The 21,190-nt window shown below is 35.3% G+C and overlaps 1 protein-coding gene across 4 annotated transcripts in view; it reads left to right on the forward strand.

Annotated features, from left to right (window-relative positions):
* VSTM2A (V-set and transmembrane domain containing 2A) overlaps positions 1–21,190 on the forward strand; it is a 43,746-nt gene that overhangs the window by 11,572 nt on the left and 10,984 nt on the right. The window contains exon 5 of one of the 4 annotated variants that reach the window (XM_085052231.1): positions 11,514–11,644. The exons of 1 other annotated variant lie outside the window; for it this stretch is intronic. In XM_085052231.1, coding sequence (XP_084908357.1) covers positions 11,514–11,560 — 47 coding nt within the window. In that variant the 3' untranslated portion in view covers positions 11,561–11,644. 2 more of the 4 variants (XM_085052230.1, XM_085052229.1) reach the window with 2 other exon arrangements.

Raw genomic sequence — 21,190 nt, forward strand, 5'->3', positions numbered from 1 at the left:
TTGCCTGGATTCTTGGCATCATAAATCCCATTGAGAAGCTGATCATCAGGTATGAATGCAAAAGAGGATGAAAACTTACATCTTCAGTGTGTTGGTACTGATAGACTGAAGACATTACTTCCTGTCTCCATTTTTATCTAGAGAATCTAGGAATCTTTTATTATCAATCTATTTTAAGCAGTTTTTTTGTCCAGTTTGGAATCTTCTGGGATATAAACGAACTTCTGTGGGGTTTTTTTTTATTCTTTTTAATTATGTTCCATCTTCTCTTACTGCAAAGAAACAAAATGTCTGCTCTAGCCTCCACCAAGGTGGAGCCAACATTACTGCTTTCTTCACTAAGAGCGTCTTTGGCTTTTGTAGTTACTGTTTTAGAAACTCAGTGCAATAAATTTGGGAGGCACCAACCATTACTGTGATTGTGGCATAGCAAAAAGTCAAATCTGTGTTTCCTTAGGACTTCATGAAAGCAAAAGCCAAGTGACAGTTTTGTTCTCCTTGTTCTGAACCTTCTTCTGCTGTTCTCAGGCATACTTGCAAAAAGACTGTCTCATTTTACACCTAAATACACCTGCAATCTCTGTTTTTACTTGAAATATACGCTTTGTTTCCCTCTTCATGGAAATATGCTGCTCTGCTGTTTTTAGCTTCTCAAAATAATGGAAATAATGAATTAACTAAACCATGTTAGTTAATGTAGCCCTAGTAACTAGTTAGCTGTTGACCTTGAAACTGTAAACATCTTCTGAGAAGTGCTAATATACTCCAAAAAAATATCATTGACAAAGCAAAGTCTTTACAGCAGCTAACCTCACAGCATTGGTTTTTTAAGGCCAGGCTTTCCAATGCAGAATCGACTCACTAATGCCTTATGTTTCTTGTAAAACCCCCAAGTCCTAATTTCTTATATGTGCATATTTATTGCTAGAACAAAATGCACACAAATACTCTTCCTAGTGCTCCTCTTCCTAGTGCTTAGTTCACCTAGAGGCAGTGACAAACAAACTCTTCTCGGTGTATGTGCAGTTCTAACTTCTGTCACAAGCAAAATAGCATCTACTTTTTGTAACCATGCCTCCTTGCCATTTCCAATCACCGATACTGCACAACTGTCAATTCATATTCATTTCTATTCCTATTATAAAAACACAGGTTTGGGAACTAAGAAGAGAAAGCAATCACCAGCCACTACTTGTTCATTTTTCATGTTCTATAAGTTTAAGCAGTTGTTCAATCCCACAAGCCCATACTCGACTGAGTACTTGGGTATGCTTCATTATAAACATATTCTTTCTGAATTTAGAGATGTTATTTTCAACCTTAGTTATTCCCATGGTGGAACAATATTAATAAATCACAAGAGAAAATTATGATCTTCTGAGATTTCTTGAGATAATATTGGGATTTGTCATTAAATATGTGACAGCTTCACTGTAACTCTGGGAAAGGAGTTATTTTATTTCTGTAAAAGTGATGGTATTTGGGTGCTGCATTAATTATTTGTCTCTTATGAAGCCAGTCAAGAAACAGTGAGAACAAAACCAGCTGAAACTAAATGCACAAAGTCTAAGAAAATAATTTTGCTCTTTCCCCATCTATGTTGTAGTTTATATATTGCACATGTGTATTGATATCATTCCTATCCTTTTAGTACCATTACCAGTGTTTTTCACTGGTCTGTCTGTCTGTCATTGCTACATGTGCAATCATAACTCTTAATCATCTTTTCTTTTAGCTGCTTAAAAATAAACCTTACAGACTAACCTCACCTTTAGAACAAAATTCATATGCAAAGATCTGGTAGGAGACCACTCAAGAGTTCAGAATCTGAGTAACAGAATCACAGTAGTTCTGTTCTACATGCCTGACATAACTTTCTTTGGTGAATAATAACTAAAAAGATTGCAGGTGTGCCACACATTCAGTAAACAAAGAGAAGAAAATAAAGGAAGAAGAGAAAACAAAAAAGGGGGGGAGCTCTGTATGATTTGTTTGTCATCTCACACAAATTGCTTTTCATTGCATCACAATCAGACAGATTGCACTGGGTCATCAGAGATTGCAGCATATGTGACAGGGCCTGCTCTTGAAATAACTGATGGGATTTCCTTGCTTCAGAACGCAACCCATTTGTTACTTGACAGATATACAGCAAAGCAGAGGATATTTTCACTTTTTCAGAGGAGAAGCAGGAAGTTTCCCATCTGTGGTGCCCTACTTCATTATGAAAATCTTTTGCATTACATATAATGAAAAAGAATGAGTGCAATTATCTCCTGGCTGGAATGGATACAACTCTGCTGAAGTCTAAAGAATGCCATTCATCTAAAATAGCAAAAAATTTGGCTAAAGGATGAAGATGAAGATGAATTCTCTCCTATTCATAATGTGAGAGTGAATTATAAGAAGAATCTAAGCTTTGCCGTGCTTTTACCACCTGAAGAAGTTTAGAACAGCGAAGTTTCTCAGAACTGAATGAAGGAAAGGAAAATACCTAAAAGCCTGCTATTTTCATATCATTCAGATTCAGAGGAGAGGGCATTCTTGGTGGTGGGTTTTGGTGCTTCATTTTTATTTTTAATGTGCTTTTTCTTCAACTTTGATCAACTTTCTTCTAGTGTTTCTCTTCAAAACCTTAACCCAGACTAACTGGGAAGCTCAACACTTTCAGTATCTTCTTATTCTTTGGAGAGGAATCTTATATTTGATTAAATAATTCAAAAGGTTCACACATATTCCAGAGACTGTTACCATCTTTACACTACAATCATAATCAATTAATCCTTCTTTGTCTATGGCAAAGCTAGATGGTATTTGAAGAGCAACTAATGATTTTTCTGACTGCCTTGAGAAGAAAAGACTCTGCTCCGAACTCCGTTTTACCCTATCATAAAGAAGTTGCCATCGTACTTCTTGGCAGTGCAAATTGTTATCCTGTCTGTGTGTGGGTGTTCTAGTCAGATCCCTCTCACTGAAGTTTGCTCCCCCACCTACTCATAAATGCTACTATCTTGGAAAAAACTTCCTAATTTTCTGTGAATAAAAAATGTGAGAGTTAGTTGCGCAGCTGTATTTGCAGTGCTTCAAACATTCAATCTGTGTGCTCATCAACCAACAAAACACAAAGAGCAAATCTGGATGCTACTTCTGCTGCCATTCCTATTTCTATTGCTGTTATTACCTCAGCTGCTGTTGTTTCCTGTGACACTGACTGAAGATTTTGGCCGCCAAATCACAGCCACAGGGCTATAAGGATTATAAAAATGACTTCAACAAGACTACAGAAGATGGTGTATCCATCTAATGTTCATTCTGTGCAAGTGAAAGAAAGAGCTGAAAAAACAAGATGTTTTGTCAAGAAGCAACAATAAACCAGTCATGAAGTCAAGAACTAGCAGTAGGTCTCACTGGAACCTATACATTCAGAGGGTACAAGGCCCTTTAGTAGAAGTATAATGTTAGAAAATATGGCTATATAAGTTTGTGCCTGTCTGAAACACTCCTAAAATAACAGGTCAGTTACCTATTTTGTACTTTTCTGAATTATTCCCACACATTCAATATCTACTATTCGGTGACCGTCTTTAACCTGAAGAGACTTTGAAGGGTGAAGGCTTTGGATTGTGAACGCTGATTTAGCTCTTGCAGTTTAAAATGTTGCTACACAAGTATTTATCTTGTTGCAATCAGAAGTTATTGCCCCAAATCTGAATGGCAGGAGGAAATAGGTGTTTACTGCTAAGCTTTCCCAGTTCACAGTATCAAGGCTCTATATTGACATAAAGGCATCTATGGCAGCTGATAAACTAAAACAGAGCTCTTAAATTGAGAGGAAGAAATGGCATGGGGTTTGCTTGTATCACTCCTACTGTTGGGGGTTTAATTTCCATAGGAGGGGGAGGCAGAGGGATGGAGGCACTATCATCTTAAACTGCTCTAGCTAAACCCATTAAGAGCTTGTGAGTCATAGCTCTTAGACAGAGGCACTTTCTGTTAGTCAGAGGCATTGTTCTAATCTCTATAACAACTGCATTATCCACCAGGCAAACAAAGGCTCAGAGGAATGGTCCCTGCCTCAAAACACTTACCATCTAGGAATCAGACAGAGGAAAACACACTCCTCCAATAGAAATTTAGCCGAGTTCCATGAAAATAGCTCTTAAAAAGGTGATATAAACAGAAGGAGACCAGGTTGACTGTATGTCAAACATGAGCCTGAATGTCAGGTTTGAAAAATGAGAAAAGGGACTGCATGTCACATATTGAAATACTTACAAAAAGTGATAATTTTCATTCTGTCTGTGTTATAATAAGCCTCTTTATATATGTTTTTCATGCCAGTGCTGTTGAAGATGGTAGTGTAATATTAAGTATCACCCACTTAAATTTTCTTTCCAATGGATGAAAGAATTAACAAGGTGCAAAAAGCAAAGGGGAAAAAAGACAAGTGCAATTCTATTTTTCTTCAAATAAAAGACCTGTTGTAACTTTATGGTATTTCTCAAAAATGGCTCCATTAACAGTTTCATTAAATGTGGCATATATCAAATATACACACATTTATATGTACAATATAAAAAATGCTGAGCAACTTCTGTTGGAGTCATGTTTAGTTACAACAACACAAGCCGGTTACTAAAAAAAGAGTCAATTCAAACATTTGTGTTAACAGCCTAAATTCCACCTTCATTCAGTACAGAGCATAATTATATGAAAGTATAGGATGAATATGAGTTACCACAGGACAGTCAGAAAAAAACTGCATTTGATTTAGAATCAGCCATTTCGTACAGATAAATACAAATGCACCAGTTTTTATTTTTTTCCTGTCACACATTAAAAAAAAAGGCTAAGATATTTTTAATCCATGGTTTTGAGAGATAGGATGAGAGAGAAAGGTGCCCAGTGCTGATAAGAGCATTCAAAAAGCCTGCTGCCAATTGTTTTGAAACAAAACCAATTATTGACTGCATTTGCTTGAGCTTGCACCCCTCCCCCTCAGCTTTGAATGATTGCAATAGGCACTGCTTCCTGGACTGCTTCTCACACAAGTTTTATTTAAATAGTAACACTGATATTTCACAGACTATGTGCAAACACCCCTTTTAGCAACATTTTTCCCAAAAAGCACTCTATCACTGAAATAGAAACAGCTGAAGTCAATGCATTACTTATACATGTGAAGAGATTTTAGAACTTTGCAAGTTCAAACCGCAGCTAAGGAAGGAGCAGAATTAGAATATCTGCCACAAATGGCTGATGCTTGGACATTTGTGACTACAAGCCCCAGGCAGGCAGAATGTCATTCTCCTAAGAAAGTCAGGGAAGTTTGAGAAATGGGATAAGTCAAGTACACTATCCAGTTAATCTTTCTCAAAAGGTGCGTTCAAACTCAGTAGTTAGTTTTGGCTATTTTCATTACAACAGTACAAACATCTGTAAGTGTTGAACTACTCATTTTAATTATATGTTTAGGGATCTCACACCTCCCTCCTGTCTGTTCAAGGCAAAAGGATGACAGGGTTGAATCATTTTGATGATTTTGTTTTCATGTTTGAGAATGACATTAGAGATTTTCTCAGTTTCTTGCTAGTGCATGATGGCCCAATTAGGAAGCCTGGTTCTACTCATGAATTTCAAGAATGAGATCTGAACAAGAGCACTTTTTAAAGAATTAAACAGAGAATGATGATTCTTTGATATGTTCAGGTAGAAAGACAAAAATGACAAGAATTAAATGTTTCTGTAGGTAGGAGTTAATGTCAGGAACAATGTACAAAGTGACCTGAATGTAAAATCCCAGGTTTGCTCACACCAGTATACCCTAAATTCTACTTCTGTCCATCTTGGCATTGTCAAAATGCAGAAGTCATTCAAAGTCTAACTCACTTTCTCCTTTCATACTGCTATCTGTTGTCCTTCTATAGTTTTACTATGGCTTGCTCTGGACCACTGCCTGAAGCCAAGTATCATTCATTTTTCCTACATGCTATCAATATCTGAAGTCTCCTCTAGTTTTTTCTCTTCCAAGTATTTCCATCTCAAGTTTGCATCAGAATATGACTTGAGGTGTACCTGGCAGCAAGTTAAAGTCTGTGACCTGCTTTTGCCCAGAAAGAGCTCCAGAAGTTATTTGGGCTCAAATTTCTGGCAGAACTCTCTCCTCTATTCAGCGTTGGAAAGTTGTCACTTTTTTTGCCCCATGACAAGATTTAACACCTCTGGGTGCCTTTCCTAGTAAAAGCTAAGGATTAACCATCCCCCTAGAATCCCATCTCTCTTTCTCATCTGCTCTACTGGGCATCACTAACTGAAAAGGAACAGATATCAGATGAACAGAGCTACATGCTGAATGCAAAGTCGAAGTAGACTTCAAGGAAATTCATAACCTGTTCTAGATTTCTTTCGGTAAGTAAGACAAATTCATTTGCTCTCTGCAGGATGTGAAAAGCAAATCACACTATTTTAAGCTGATTACTGTACAGCCAATGGACAAATATGGAGGGAAAGCCTAAGCAAAAGGATCTTCATTGAATATGAATGAAGCCACTCATATTCTGTCATTCAGTTCCCCAAAATCAAACACACATGACTGAGCCCTAAACCACGCTTGAGAAGTCAGTCCCCCAAAGAGGGTAAGGGGGACCTTACATTTGTGGATAATTTCTTCCTGACTGTGGGTATATTAATGCCATCAGTATAGGAGACATATACACAATTGTGATTTTTACAATTCAGAAGAATAAGAATGATAGCAATTGGAAGGCCAGAGAGGAAGAATCTATTTATTGAAAACCAGTGTGAGACATATTAAAATAAAACTTCAAATAAAATCAGCCCTACTTGATTTCACCTACCTTTATGGATATAAAACTCCAAATATCCTCTAAGTAAACTGGAGACATTTATGTCTCCAGTAAAATTAAGGGAGGTATCACATGAACTTTTACTTATTTTACATGGAAATAACACAAAATTATGACTTCATGTGGTTTCAACTGAGACTGGCAAGAAGAGTATTTAAAATCTAACAACAGTATAAAGCAAAGCTGTGTTGTAAAACAGCAGACCAGGTGCTTAAAGATGCAAAACAACAGCACAAATTTCTGAAAAATGAGACTTCCACATTTTCAACACCTCTGTGATTTCAGAAATCAGTAAAACAGCAAAATTAACTCATACCCAGCACAACCCAAATGTAGGTATCTGAAACATATGGATTGATATCTTGGCCTAATGTAATAGATACAGAGAATCTGGGATGCACTTTTGTGTGACTGGCTGTATTTCTCCTGTACGTGTCAGCACAAAACCAGGACTCTAAGGCATTCATCTTTCCTGTGATCAGTGGGTTACTGATCAAAGAAAACTCAAGGATGCCCTAACTAAGCTTATATGTTTAGTAAGATACCATAGAAATGATGTTGAATTTTCAGATTCCTTCTGTTGTTTGAGAATACACTGCACATTGTACACATAACTGTAAGGATACAGTTTTCAGAGGCTCTGACAGGTATTGAGGCTCAGAATGCTGGAAGTTATTACATCCCAGAGAAATCCCAAACCTTAGAAAGCACAAGGAATGCCAAATTTTCTAAGCTTCAATTCTGGCAGATGCAAACTGCTGGAGACCCAGGGTGGTTTACCATGTAAGGTACTCATACAAATAGAAGATGCTAAAATTGTGGCTCCTGAGGCAGCTGCTTAGTTTAAAATTCAGTGTTTCATCCAGCTGTGAAAAATAAACCGGCAAAATGATTCAACCGTCATTTGCTTGTCCCTGCTTGCATCTCCAAATCCCATGTATCAGACACAAATTTTGTCTGATCAATATCTTAGTAAAGGCAAGGGATCATAGTCATTCAGGCATGCAATGAGTAACTACCTTTTTGACCAGCTGCATTCTACTAAGAATTTATAACTTCTGGTGGCTTTATTTTATACTTAGATGCTCTAAAAGTAAATTCATTAACAGAAAAAATAAAAAAAAAAAAGATGTTTAGCTGTGGGGCCAATACACTAGGAAATAGGAGCATTAAACACTCGGGTCAAAATTATTCATTACTATTTTTTTTCTTTATGTTCCTAACATTTAAGTAAACCATAAATTTGAATAAAATACAGTTTCAAACACTTTAATGGCCTGAACTGATCTTTTGTGCTGTTGCACAAAAACTTATCATCACAAGCCTTTGGCAATACAGCATTTGTTCACTGGGGAAGGCTAAGTATTTCAGGGACATTTGCCCTTTTGGCTATATGTTCATAGCAGGAAATTAAAGACAACTAATGGGGATTTACATATCACAAGAAGAATTTAACTGGATCCCAGTGGCTGACAGTCAGAACTATGAGAATGTCTGACCCACATATCAAATGGAGTTTAACTAATAATGTTGAAATAATATACACATATATTACACTACAGTTCTCCTTCTGAGTGACTGTTTGAGGATTACATAATTGCAGTCCAGCTTTACCAGTGTTGTTTACCTGCAGTAAAATTTCTTTTAGCTCTATGTTAATTAGAAAATAATGCTTCAAATGGTGGGATAATGAGTAATCAGTTTAGTAAATCCACCACCAGATAGACAGGTTTTAACTTATATTACTTTGGTCACAGTTCAGGTGATACTATTCAAGTCCTAGTCAGAATGGTAGACTAAAAACACATCTGCATGAGACGTCTGAATTTGGATATGGTGGAACTTAGTCTCTTATTTAAGCACCCTGTGACTTCCAGATTCTAAGTCAAAATGGAAATTTATTTATTTTTGTCACTTTTTTTGAAGATGAAAAATAAAATAATATGAGCAAAAATGAAAGAACAGAAAAAGGAAAAAGTATGAAAAGGCTGCTTTCAGTTTTGCTGTGTTCTTATTCTACCTTTGCAGCTTTTGCTCTCCCAAAATCTAAACAAATACATGGGCTCATGAAAGAAAAAATACAATTCTTTTTCACATCTCTGGAAAAGAAAAATGAAACCTGAGTATAATTAGACTACAATTTCATTTCATAAAGCATCACTGAAAAGTTGAGAGCACACCTAATAGCCATGTATGTCACTGTATATTGCAAGTCAGTTTTATGTGGGCTGATATATTACTGAAAATTTCTGTTTCGATTAGACAGCATTTTAGAAAATATTAAACTAGATTAAGATCTACTAACCAGTTCCCAAAACCTTGTGGAGGATGCTGTCTATTACAGTTTTTTCCCCAACAATTCTGGTAGCCTCTTTCTTCACATAGAAACTGAAATTGTTTTAGTTATTTCCCCTAAATTTTTCCAGTATGTTCAGAATGCTTTAGCTTGCACTGACTGCATGTACTCTAACCTAAATCCCCTGCAAGATAAACAAACTTGCTGTTTAGAGAAGAACTTGCATGTAGAACATGTGAAGTGAATTGGGGGGAAGTAATGGATTTATGCAGAAACTGACCATTATAAATAAAAAGGCTTTGTGTGTATACATGACATATTACCCCCTAATCTTGGGGCCTACAGGTTGTCTTATGGAAAAAAGAAAAATGAAAACAAAAATCAAAGAATATTTGGTCTGCAAATATTATGGTGCTGCTTTTCCCACTGTGACATACTTTCAGTTAAACTTATTTTATATCATACATTTTCTCTTCTGCACATTACAGCTTTAAAATTCTCAAATTGCAACATCATTAATTGTTATAAAAACTCTTTAAAAATACATTCATGAGATTCTTCCAAGTTGCATTATGCATATTTTGTGCAGATGAAATGTATCTCCAAAGATCTCTTTAGAGTTGTAGTAAGATGTATTTCCCTGGTTCAATCAAAAACTTTTAAATGGAATGAAACAAGTGAAAATAATTCAATACGTCAGGAAATAATCTAACACTAACAAAGGTTCAAACTAAGTTCTGCTAATGTCATTAAGGAAGTAAAAGCCTTCAAAAAAATCAGTCAAATTACAAACTTTACACAGAGAGAGAAAAAAGTCATGCTGCCATAAAACCAAAACCAGAAACTGAACTCTTGAGTTCAAGTTTGTAAATACTACTTGTGTGAGAGCAACCCACAGGAAAAAGTTGCACTAAACTTGCTTGTGTGTTTGCTTGTTTGTAATACAGAACAAGTGTATCGAGAAGCACAGCAAACTGTGGCAGTGTAGTATGAGTAACATTGTCATATGGGCAAGAGAAAAGTACGCTTACCACTCCTGTCTTCTTTCAGTAGAAACTAAGCTCAGAGTTTTCTTGGACTTCCCTTAGAAAAAAGTTAGCAATGTCTTTGAGATATGTTTTCATTTAAAAGTTAGTATTCATTTAGAGATCCTATTCACATGTGTATAATTGAAATACCACTATTGCTTAGAGTCTTGTGTATGTGACAGAGGACTGAGTGTTTTATGGCAACCACTATATACGTAACATCTCACACCATGTATTTACCAAAGTAAGCAGTGTTTATCTAAAATCTGGGATTTAGTTTAATCCCCATTTCAAAATGGAAAAATTTACTAGACAGGAATAGAAATACTTGTTGCTACACTTAGAGTTAGCAGATACAGAGAATGCTGTTACATCTGAAAACTTTAAAAACAAACACTTGCCTGGAGTTCTTTTTGCTTTCATTGTGTATATTTTTTATGATAAGATAAATGTGCTTTTTGGGCTGCAATGAAATCCGTCTTTCAGTTTAATATTAAGTTTTTTACAAGAGTGTCATATACATGATTAATAGATGTTTTTTTTAAAATAACCATTTATTGCAAGTCCAGCATTATCAAGGACTGCTTATAACACCATTGTTAGCTTGTTATAGATGGATGCCTCTAACCATTAATAATATTTATCCTTTTCAACTATACAACACAGATATAAAATCTATTAATCATGTATCAACCTATTATAATCTGAAATCCTACTTACAGTCCTACCAAATTACATTTATAATTTTGACCTCAAGTAATTAGTTTCAAATTCTGAATGTAATTCTAGATGGTACAGGGAGTTATCAAGCATTGAGACTTGGCATGTAAGACATCTAAATACTCATGTCCTTGGTGTGTGAGCATTTCAGTTTAATTAGTCTAGCCCCGAATGGTTTTATTCTACTAGCATACTAAATACAAAGTTGTGGGTTTAGAAATAATTATATGGACCACTGTTTTCATAGCTTTTTAAAAATAAAACAAAGTCTGGGAAAATATAATTTCTCAAAAGATAAATAGTCCAAACATTTTGGCAATCTGTTTCCCCCTTGTATATAGCATAGCCATTTGCCTGTATCTCCTCCGGTTTACAAGAAAACACTCTTTAGCCACTAGATTACTTTTTGTTAGCAGTTAATGATGTGATGATTCTGTAAAGAACACTGTAAAGTGAAAGGTGTTTGGCTTTGTTCCTCTTGGTATATGGTTTCACTGGGTAATACTGTTTAAAAAGACAGACCAAAAAAAAAAAAAAACAAAGCAAAAAAAGAGAAAAAACCTCCCTGGGACTGAAATACTTTGTATGTGTTGTTATTTGCAGTGCATGCCAAGACATTCATGGGCACCAGAGCCAACCTGGCAAGCTAATTAAATAAATAAATGTCTATGTTTAAAACAGCCTTATAAGGAGCATTGGAAATCTGCAAGATGAGCGAATATCTTATAACTTCTTCCGCAGGTGCGAGGATAGCTACAAGCCATGGACTTTCTGTCCTGCTTCTTGTTTGTGGCTTTGTGAAGGGTGCTTTGCTTTAATCTAAAAGTGCTGACTTTTTCCAATATCACTTTCTCTTCTTAAAGCAAAGAGCAAATCGCCTGTAAAATCCACGGAGCGGACAGCAAAGTTGACCCTAACCTCCAACCACCATTCTGCACCCAATGTACTCTAAATCTCTACACAAGGAGCACCTTCTTCAGGAAGTACAAACAAAATTACTAAATAAATAAAATAAAATAAAATAAAATAAATATTATAAGAAAGAAGAGGATAACACATGTTTTCTTGATATATTTTATTTTCTTTGGCGTATCACTGATATTTTATTTGAAGAGAACTGGTGTGATGTAATCAAACGTTTTGTAACAGCAAGACCTAGTTTCCTTTTCTTTCGGCAAGGAGGAGCCTCATCCTTGACTTCTCAGGGGTTGGCCTGCAAGTCCTCAGTATTACAGAGTTAACCATGGATGACATTTGGTTTCCTACGCTGAAAGAACCGTTCCTGCCTGGAAGCAAAAAGAGGCCAAATAATGAAACAAACCATAGTGATTTACCATAAATAAAATACACACAAACTTTATCAAAAAGCCTTTTTTCTTTCTCTTTTTTTTTCCTTTTTTTTTTTTTTTTTTTTTGCATGAGGAATAGGAAGGGGAAAATACATTCTACAAAGCAGCTCAGCAGACTAGGGGATGTTGTTTCTGAAAAACATACGAGGATATTTTTCTTTTGAGATTTTTTTTTCCTCTTTGCTTTTTAATATACTACTCTTTTTCCCCTGTGAGGTTTTTTTCCCTGTCTTTTTGTTTGTTTCTTGTTTGATGGTGGCAACTACCAACTTAGGCCAACCCCTGATGACTGTGTGGAGGTTTATATATATACATCCTTTTTTTTTGTGTGTGTGTTCTATATTTCAGTGTGTTTTCTCTAATTTTGCAACTCTTGTATATGCAAAACTGACTTAAATTCTGTAAATTGCTTACAGTCTGTGTGATATTACTTCAGAGTAGACATACTTTGGTCCTCATGCCAAGCCAGTTTTTAATATTATCTCTATGTCGTGCCACCAAGAAACATCTTTATTTCCTTTTTTGACAAAAGATCACTTTTTAGTTTGTAATTCAGTAATGTGTGGATTTTGTAATGCATATATTCACTTTGACTGGTTTGACCCCCTTCAGCCCTCTGTTTACTCTGTAAATGCACATTAAAATTTGTTATGGTCTCTAGACAATGCATTATTTTAGTTTGTATGTTGTGTTGGAGTTCAGATGCTGAAAGCTCTTTGAACTTGTGATGTTTATAGAAGATGAAGTGATTCAATCACTAGAGACTGTAAAATATGGTTTTGGTTTGCAGTCAAAGACTGCATGTAAAGGAAGGTTAGAAACAGAAAACAGACAAGTAAACCACAACATTTCTTTAAGGATGTTCTTTTGGTAAAGAGTTTTAGGAAAGTGAATTTATTACACTGATAAAATATATTTGCATCACAACTCCTTCTACATGGCCAAAGAAGTGTCTTTCTTTGCTTTTTCTGGAAGTGGATTGTCATTACTCATTGATATTCTTAATTAAAATACTTTTTGTCTGTGAACTGAATGTGAGAATTTTGCTGTTGAATGATGTAATATGCATTCCATGAATTACATTCATTAATACAGGAAGGAAAAATTGCTACCATTTGCAGCTGCAATCAGGAAGGTTTTTTTCTTTTTCCCGTCTTTCCACTGATGCTGAAAAATTCACACCCTTTCATTTATCAGCACAGACAATCACATACACCACATGCTTATTATGATGTATTTATAGCAGCATTAAGTTGCTGCAGTGTGGTCAGCTGTGTGATTTCTCCTCACTTTGTAAGTACTGTAGAAGAATTTTAAAATTATGTTTAATATCTCACTAGTCAGTGGTCTACAGGCCTAGCATTTTATTTCAAAATGCTCATAAGTCTTCCCTCATTACTTTCAAAGGATAAAGAACAAATAAAGGCACAGAATCAATGTTTTGTAAAACTAATGCTTCAGAAGAGGATAATATATTTGTGCAGATCTAATTTCCCATACATTCTTAGTATGAGCTTGACTGGGAATGGTCAATCTTTCTTTGGTTTTAGACAAGTCTTAGCAGGAATAAAGAGAGTAGAAGTTTGGCCTGATACAGACAAATTAGGAGTAACCATCAGGAGAAAAAAGTAAATTTTTTTTTATTTCAGCATAAAATGTATGACCCACTTGGAATGTTGTATAATGAGAAAGTTTTTGTCCAGAGTTATCAGTTTATCTGCCTGTTGACAAAGAAATTAAAAACTGTCCCCATTAAAATGTTCTGAATCAAACGTGATATTGTGGATCAGAAAGGACTCAAAAGAGGAAAAAAAAGTCAAGGGTCAGAGCTTTTTTGAAGTCTCACTTTCTGAAAGCACCTGTGGACCCAAAGTTTGAGAGCTCTGGTGAAAAATCTACATTTTCCCTTTGAAATGGATATCTATGACTGGATGATGTGAGAATGTCCTGGCTGGAGCTTGGAAACTTCAGTTTTAACTGGAACCAAATGCTTAATGTCACGTGTTTCATTTGTTTACTGTATCCATATATGTTGTATGAATATTCCATGTATGCACAGTCATAGAGACTATCTATCATGACAAATGGCATATGACAGAGCAGTTTACCCTCACATTGCTAAAGTTGCTACTACGTTAAACTGATATTGTGTTTTGCTTTATGCTGTTAGCTGCTTGGATATAAATCACCATGTACTAGGAATTCAGATTAAAGAACCAGCTGAAATTAAAAGCAGAATTCTAGACCACTTGGATGAGTGTGATGCAAGCCAGAAGACATTCCCATATTGTGATCTGCTATTGTTCAATTGTGTTAGCAAAAAAAAGACAAGTCTCTAGGACTTTTGGAAAGCCTTTAAATTTTGCATGAGATTCTGAGGGGACACAGCAATTGTCCTCCTTCCCCTCTCAAGACAACACACCCAAATTCTTCAGATAAGACAGATCCAGCCCTTCTAGTTGCAGATCTAGAGCACAGCTTTAGTTTCTGCCCATCTGTGTGGATGTAGCAGCAACATGTCCTAACAGGAGCAATTGCATTTCTAAATTCAATACTGTGTCTTAACAGCTATTCTTCAAATCAAAAATCTGCCTGGAGCTCCTAGGATTTCTCAAAATGGAAGTTAAGATACAGTAGCTCCCCTTTTTTGTAAGAATTTTGCTATGAATAATGTTTGGCATAGGAAACTACTGTAATTTTCTGCCTGGTGCAGTTCTAGTTTGGATTTAACACAAATAGATTTAAAAAGTGGCTTGATTATATCCTGAAAAGCTCCCTGTTGAGTTGGGTATCTAGAAGGGCAATTTACACCTAGCAGTGGTAACATCTCTCAACTCAATGTCTTTAATATTTTTACAAAAAGGGTCCAGTTTTGAGGTGTTCTTTTACGACTCATGCTTCTCAATTTGTGTCCCCAAAGTCTCATTGCATGTTTGACTTTCTTCAGATCGTTCCAACGGGTTTTTTTTTTTAAATAGGAGAGTAAACATGGGTGAGTACGAAACACTTTTTTATTTCAAGGTATATGCCATCTCCACTCACACACTTTGAGACTTGATGTATCATCAGGCTAAAAGAAACATGTTCCAGCCCCATGACATGTCAATGACAGCCTTTGTACTACATGCAAAAAAGATCTGTGGCATTTTGGTACTACTATGAGGGATTAGTACTGCAACAGAGCCTGTCTCAAAAATTCTCCTTTTCAATGGGTTACCAGTATTCTTTTACGATGTTGAACTTCCTGCGTAGAAGTTTCTGCAAAACGTGTTTGAACTTCTCTTTGTTAATTGTATTTGGTAGACTTTTCAAAGAAATTTGTGTAGTGTGAGGAGGGCTCAGACCATAAATTTAAAAAAGCTTGGCAGACTAATTTAAGATTAAAAGTTCCTCAGAGCTCCTATTAAGAATAGTATTAGAAAATTTTAATGGTAAACACTGAATCTATCAGGAGTAATTGTTATTTCTTTTTCATTCTCAATACTGAATATTTATATTACACCACTACCTGAAGGCAAATATCAGAAGTAGGTATAAACATGAGATACAATGGCAAAAGCAATAGGACTGTTTGGAAGTTCATACTTTTTCATGTAATTCAGTGCAACCATGATTCAAGATCAAAACATTCCCTAGAACCAGTTTTTTTGCACTCATTCTTTAAAGTACTTTTTCTTCTTTCAAATAAAATGAGGAAACAGTGACCAGTGCAAAAATCTGAATGCTCAGCTAATATTTTTCAGTGTTAAACATGTAACTTCCAATGATCTTCAACTTCTAATGATCTTGATTGATGTCATCATTTAAGTTATTATTAAAAAGAAAAAAACCTACCCCCAAAAACCCCCAAAACTAACACTTTTGTCAGTTGTGAATTCCTTCCTCAAAAAAAAAAAAAAAGAAAAGAATTCAAACATTTGTCATTTGCAGGGTATGAGAACATTTGTCCATGACATTACTATTGGTAAATGTCAAATGTTGTTTACAGAGCTAAAAGAATTAGGAACCAAGAATGGGATAATCATACTTCGTAATACAAATTTTTAAAGGTTAATCTTCCATGATTAGCTCAGCTAAACAATGCTAAGCACACAGTAAATTGATTAATGCAACTCACCATAAATGCCTTCAGTCTTTTGTTCTGAGCTTCCTAAATATTGATTTGATTTTACAGTCATATAGTTTGCACATATATTTACATGGTTGAAGGATTATGCGTAGTTTTTCTAGTGCTATACATCCAAATAATACAAGAAAAAAGTTAAATTTGTCTATAGCAATGCATTACAATCAATTGGTGCAGATACTTGCAAAGAAACAAAAGTGTGCTTCCCTGAGAGTCAAGTTTAATTGCAGTCTTATTTAGTTTCGCCGTTTTTTGTCTATTCTTTTTTTGCCAACATTTCAATCTAAAACCCAAGACAATACTGTATATCTTATTACTCCTTACAAGGTAACAGATGACAAAATAATGTCACCTTTGTTATGAAAAATCTAGGGGGAGAAAAACAATCTTTTCATTCAACAACAATCGAAACTCTCACTGTTTACAGTGTCCTATCACCTCAAAATATCTTGATTTGCACACACACAGAGATATATATATATGCATATATATGTAAAATTTGATTTCCAACTCTATCATGCTGATAGTAGAGATAGACTTCAGATGGGAGCAAAAGAATTTTTCAATTATTGACATGCTCCTTTACATTGATGTTACAGAACAGAAAGAGGTCTTATGTGTATATGAGACTATTTACTGAGTGACAGCTCATAAGGAAGCCAAAATGTGCATAATAGACTGTTAATTCCTCTCTTGGTTTTGTATGTCATGAACTTGAAAAACAAGAGAGAAGATTGCATCTGACAACTAGCTGCTTAAAATAAACCATTTCATTTAAATCTTTGAAGAAGCAAATCCCTTATTAGAATGACTTGTATAAGTATAACCTTTTAAATTATATGGAGTTTAGATTTTTAAGAAAAGTTATATATATTATATATGGTATCCTTGTATATAAAACTGAGAAAGAAGGAGATAATAATTTCTTATGCTACTTCTGATAGAAGATTATGTTCATTGCTGCTAATTGTCTTCAATACCAAACTATTTTAAAGACCCTTTAAATCATTGGCAACCATACTTAAAAAAACCAATTTTTCTGATTATCTATAATACACTTTAGTTTTTGGGTGTTAACAAGCCTTGGTTCAGGTTTTCAAAATGTTGTTTTTTCATCATAATAGAAAAGAAGGAATCCACACTTTATTAAAAATAAATGTCAACATGTTTACTAAACCACCTTAATGTCTTTTTCTTTGGTGATTCGGGCACAAGATATTATTTTTGTTCATATATTTCATCTGCTCAATGGCGCTAAGCACTGAAAAAAAGACAGGGGAAAGTGATTCCTAGTTTTTCCACCCACTAGTTGAAATCCTGTGTAAGAGAGAAAACAGAGGTGTGCTTCTTTCTGTTTCCCTACAAGAGCCAGCAATGAAGAACCTTCACAGGGACTAACAAACCAAATCACTTCTGTAAAAAATAACAGTGATAGTTCAACTTTGCAACAAGGTGAAACACAATGAAATTGAATTCAATTTCTTTAGCAAAATGCAATTTTTTTCTGTCAAAACTACTACTCTCCCCACAGATATGAAAAAGGTCTTGCAATTAGGGCTTTGAACAGGGGAAGGTTTTGTCTCCCTTGTACTACTACACAATGGCAACCCTGAAGAGCCTCTGAACTGTCTCCCTTTCTCCATCTCTCTCCTACCTCTGACTATTAATTGTGAGGGTACTCAGGAGATTAATATACATTAAAGAATAACAATTTTCTATAGTTGCAACTTTTTTTTTACTATTTTTAACAGAAAAATCTTTTTGTATCACTTACTTAACTTTGTTTTAAAAGGTAAGGCAATGTTTACATAATTATCAGCATTGTAGATAGTTTGTTGGGGTTTTATTTTTAAATAGTTCCCAACATTCAAGATAACAGAACAGGTTTAAAAGGTCTCCCAGCAGTATTTTAAATCTGTTTATATGTCAGAACTATTTGCGTTAATGGGGGAAAAAATTTAAAAAACAAAAAAAATTAAAACTAAAAAACCAAACAAAACAACAACAACAAAACCAACCAACCAACCGACCAAACAAAAACAAACAAACAAACAAACAAAAAAAAACCAAAAACCAAAAACAAAATAAAAAACCCTCCTCATGTGGAGTTTTCTGACCTGGAATGAAAGTGCTGGCGAAAGGAGGTGACCAGAAGAAAGCTCTTGGGGTGATTCTGGTGATAGTGATCTGATCTTTACCTTTAGCTTTTCCAGTATACTTCTTAGACTTAGCAAGGGAGTAAACTTTGAAAGAACTTACAATGCACATGCAGCAGCAGAAATAATGAACACTATACTGTTGTCATTCTTGTGCAAACCACAGGACCTACTGAGTTTACACATGAGCACTGGGCACAAGGGCAGAATATCTGGCATTGTCTGGATTCTAGAAATCTTCATGCCTGGAGCTGCTAGATAGAGGCTGCTCCTACATCTGAACAGGATTTTTGTACTAGAAAAGTTCTTTCCTTTCTAAAGATCCCAACCCATAGGACAAATAAAATATAGAATATTGAAAAATAACAAATATTAAACAAAATTCCTCGGGAGTCTCCCTTACATTCTGTGTTTGTGATTGACTTCTAATATAGAAGTCCAACAAAACTAACATAGAAGTCAACAGTAACCTCCACAGATGGATTTGGAGAGTACTGTTTGACCTGAAGTTTACATCCCAACTTTATTTCTTTCAATTTTGAAAGGTATGTCAACATTGAAATAGAATATAAAAAAATAAAAAGATTAACCAAATTATACATTGTGCCAAAATCCTCATTAAAAAGTATTAAATATTAATTATCAAGTATATCTAATATTAAATGAAACTCTTTTATCAGACACTTTAAATAGTCACTGATTTATAGTAGGAAATTGAAGGAGAAGTCTGGGAATTATGCTCTATTATGCATTTTGTTTAAAAAAATAGAAAACTTAGAGCTGCTTGCAATTTGGTAAATTAAGCACTATTTAGCGCAGTTATCTATAAAGGTAAACAATAAAGGTATTTAAGACTTTTGTCAAGAAAATGCATACATAAAACACAGAATTATAGAGGCAGACCTGCTAATGGTAACACAGTTACTTTCCTCAGCAGATGGATGAAGCAGATGGACGACCTTTGTTTTCTTCACACTTTTCCTACTGGTCAGTAGTTGTCAGCAATAATGTCAGTTCTATTCTGGAAATATATATGCAGTGATTTTTTTCTTATTAGCCCATTTTTTTTCATCAGACTATGTTTTTGGTAGTCCTCAGAAGTATGTAGCACAGAAAAAAAACACAGCAGTGGTATGGAAGTATGTGGGCCTTCAAGTATATTCACCAGAAGATTACAATCAGATTTTCATTAGGAAAAGAAATACATAATACTATACTGTAAGATGAGTTTGTTATTTGCAAGTCATATTCAAGACACTGCTCAGAAATATTTGCCCTTATATATGCCAAAAAGAAAGATCTACTTGAAACATTTCTGTTACAAAATTCTAAAATATCCTATTTGTCCTCATTTTCTTGTGGATTGCTCTACTGTAGTCCCTATTCTGTTTCAACAATTTAAGGTATTAAGCTGTGCAACATTGGTGAAGTGGATGAGAAGAATCTGTTTCACCAGGTCATCTTTGAAGGCTCTGACTTCTAGCTGTAAGATGGTAACAAACAAGTGGAGTGACAGAAATGTTTTAAAACAATTACAGCCATCTCTGGCCCTCAAAAATAAAAAAGCAACCCAGCCATCAGGGGAGGGATTTCAAAGGAACACCATTCAGGAAGCTGACACAAGATCTGCTGATGAACACAAAGTTCCTAACAGTGCAATAATTTGTTTCTCTACTAACTGTAGATATTCCAGAGAAAGACGAATGTGCTCAATGTGTCAGAATCAATGAAGACACCATTGTAGTGGTTAATGGGCAAACAAGCAGAAAATATATTTTGACATATATGAAACAAGCTACATAATAAACTGTGAACGTAATGAAATGACATGACATATGTTTGTGTTATATGCTGCTGAAGAAAACTACCTGCAGGTTTAGACTCATTATTCCTGACAACACTGATGCCAGAATATGCAAAGTGCAAACACAAAATGAAGCTATGATGGCTGAAACCACTATATCCCAAGAAGTCACTATATGAGTACTAAAGATAGATAGTAAAATTCTAAGTGAAACTGGACACTTAAGATAATAACAAAACCTGAAGATGCAGTAAAATAATTTTTTTAAAAGGCTCATGTGTTTGCGTAGCAAGCAGGACTAAGGAGCTGTTCATCCCCCTGTACTTGGCACTGGTGAGGCCTCAACTCAAATCTCTGTGTTCAGTTCTGGGCTCCTCACTACAAGAAGGATATTGAGGTGCTGGAACTTTTCCAGGGAAGGGCAACGGAGCTGGTGAAGGGTCTGGAGCACAGGTCTGATGAGGAGCGGCTGAAGGAGTTGCTGTTGTTTAGCCTGGAGAAAAGGAGGCTCAGGGGTGATCTGATCACTCTCTACAGGCACCTGAAAGGAGGCTGCAGTGAGGTAGGGGTCTGTCTCTTCTACCAAGTTATAAGCAAGAAAATGAGAGGAAATTACCTCAATTTCTGCTGGGGGAGGTTTAGGCTGGATAGTAGGAAAAATTATTTCACCAAAAGGGTTTTCAAACACTGGAACAGGCTGCACAGAGAAGTGGTTGAGTCACCATCCCTAGAGGTATTTAAAAGACATTTAGATTTGTCATTTAGGAATGTGATTTAGTAGTGGACTTGACTTGTTAGGTTAATGGTTGGACTTGATGATCTTAAAGGACCTTCCCAAACTAAAT

Source organism: Lichenostomus cassidix, chromosome 2, assembly GCF_008360975.1.
Source record: "Lichenostomus cassidix isolate B80296 chromosome 2, HeHo_3.0, whole genome shotgun sequence".
NCBI lineage: Eukaryota > Metazoa > Chordata > Aves > Passeriformes > Meliphagidae > Lichenostomus > Lichenostomus cassidix.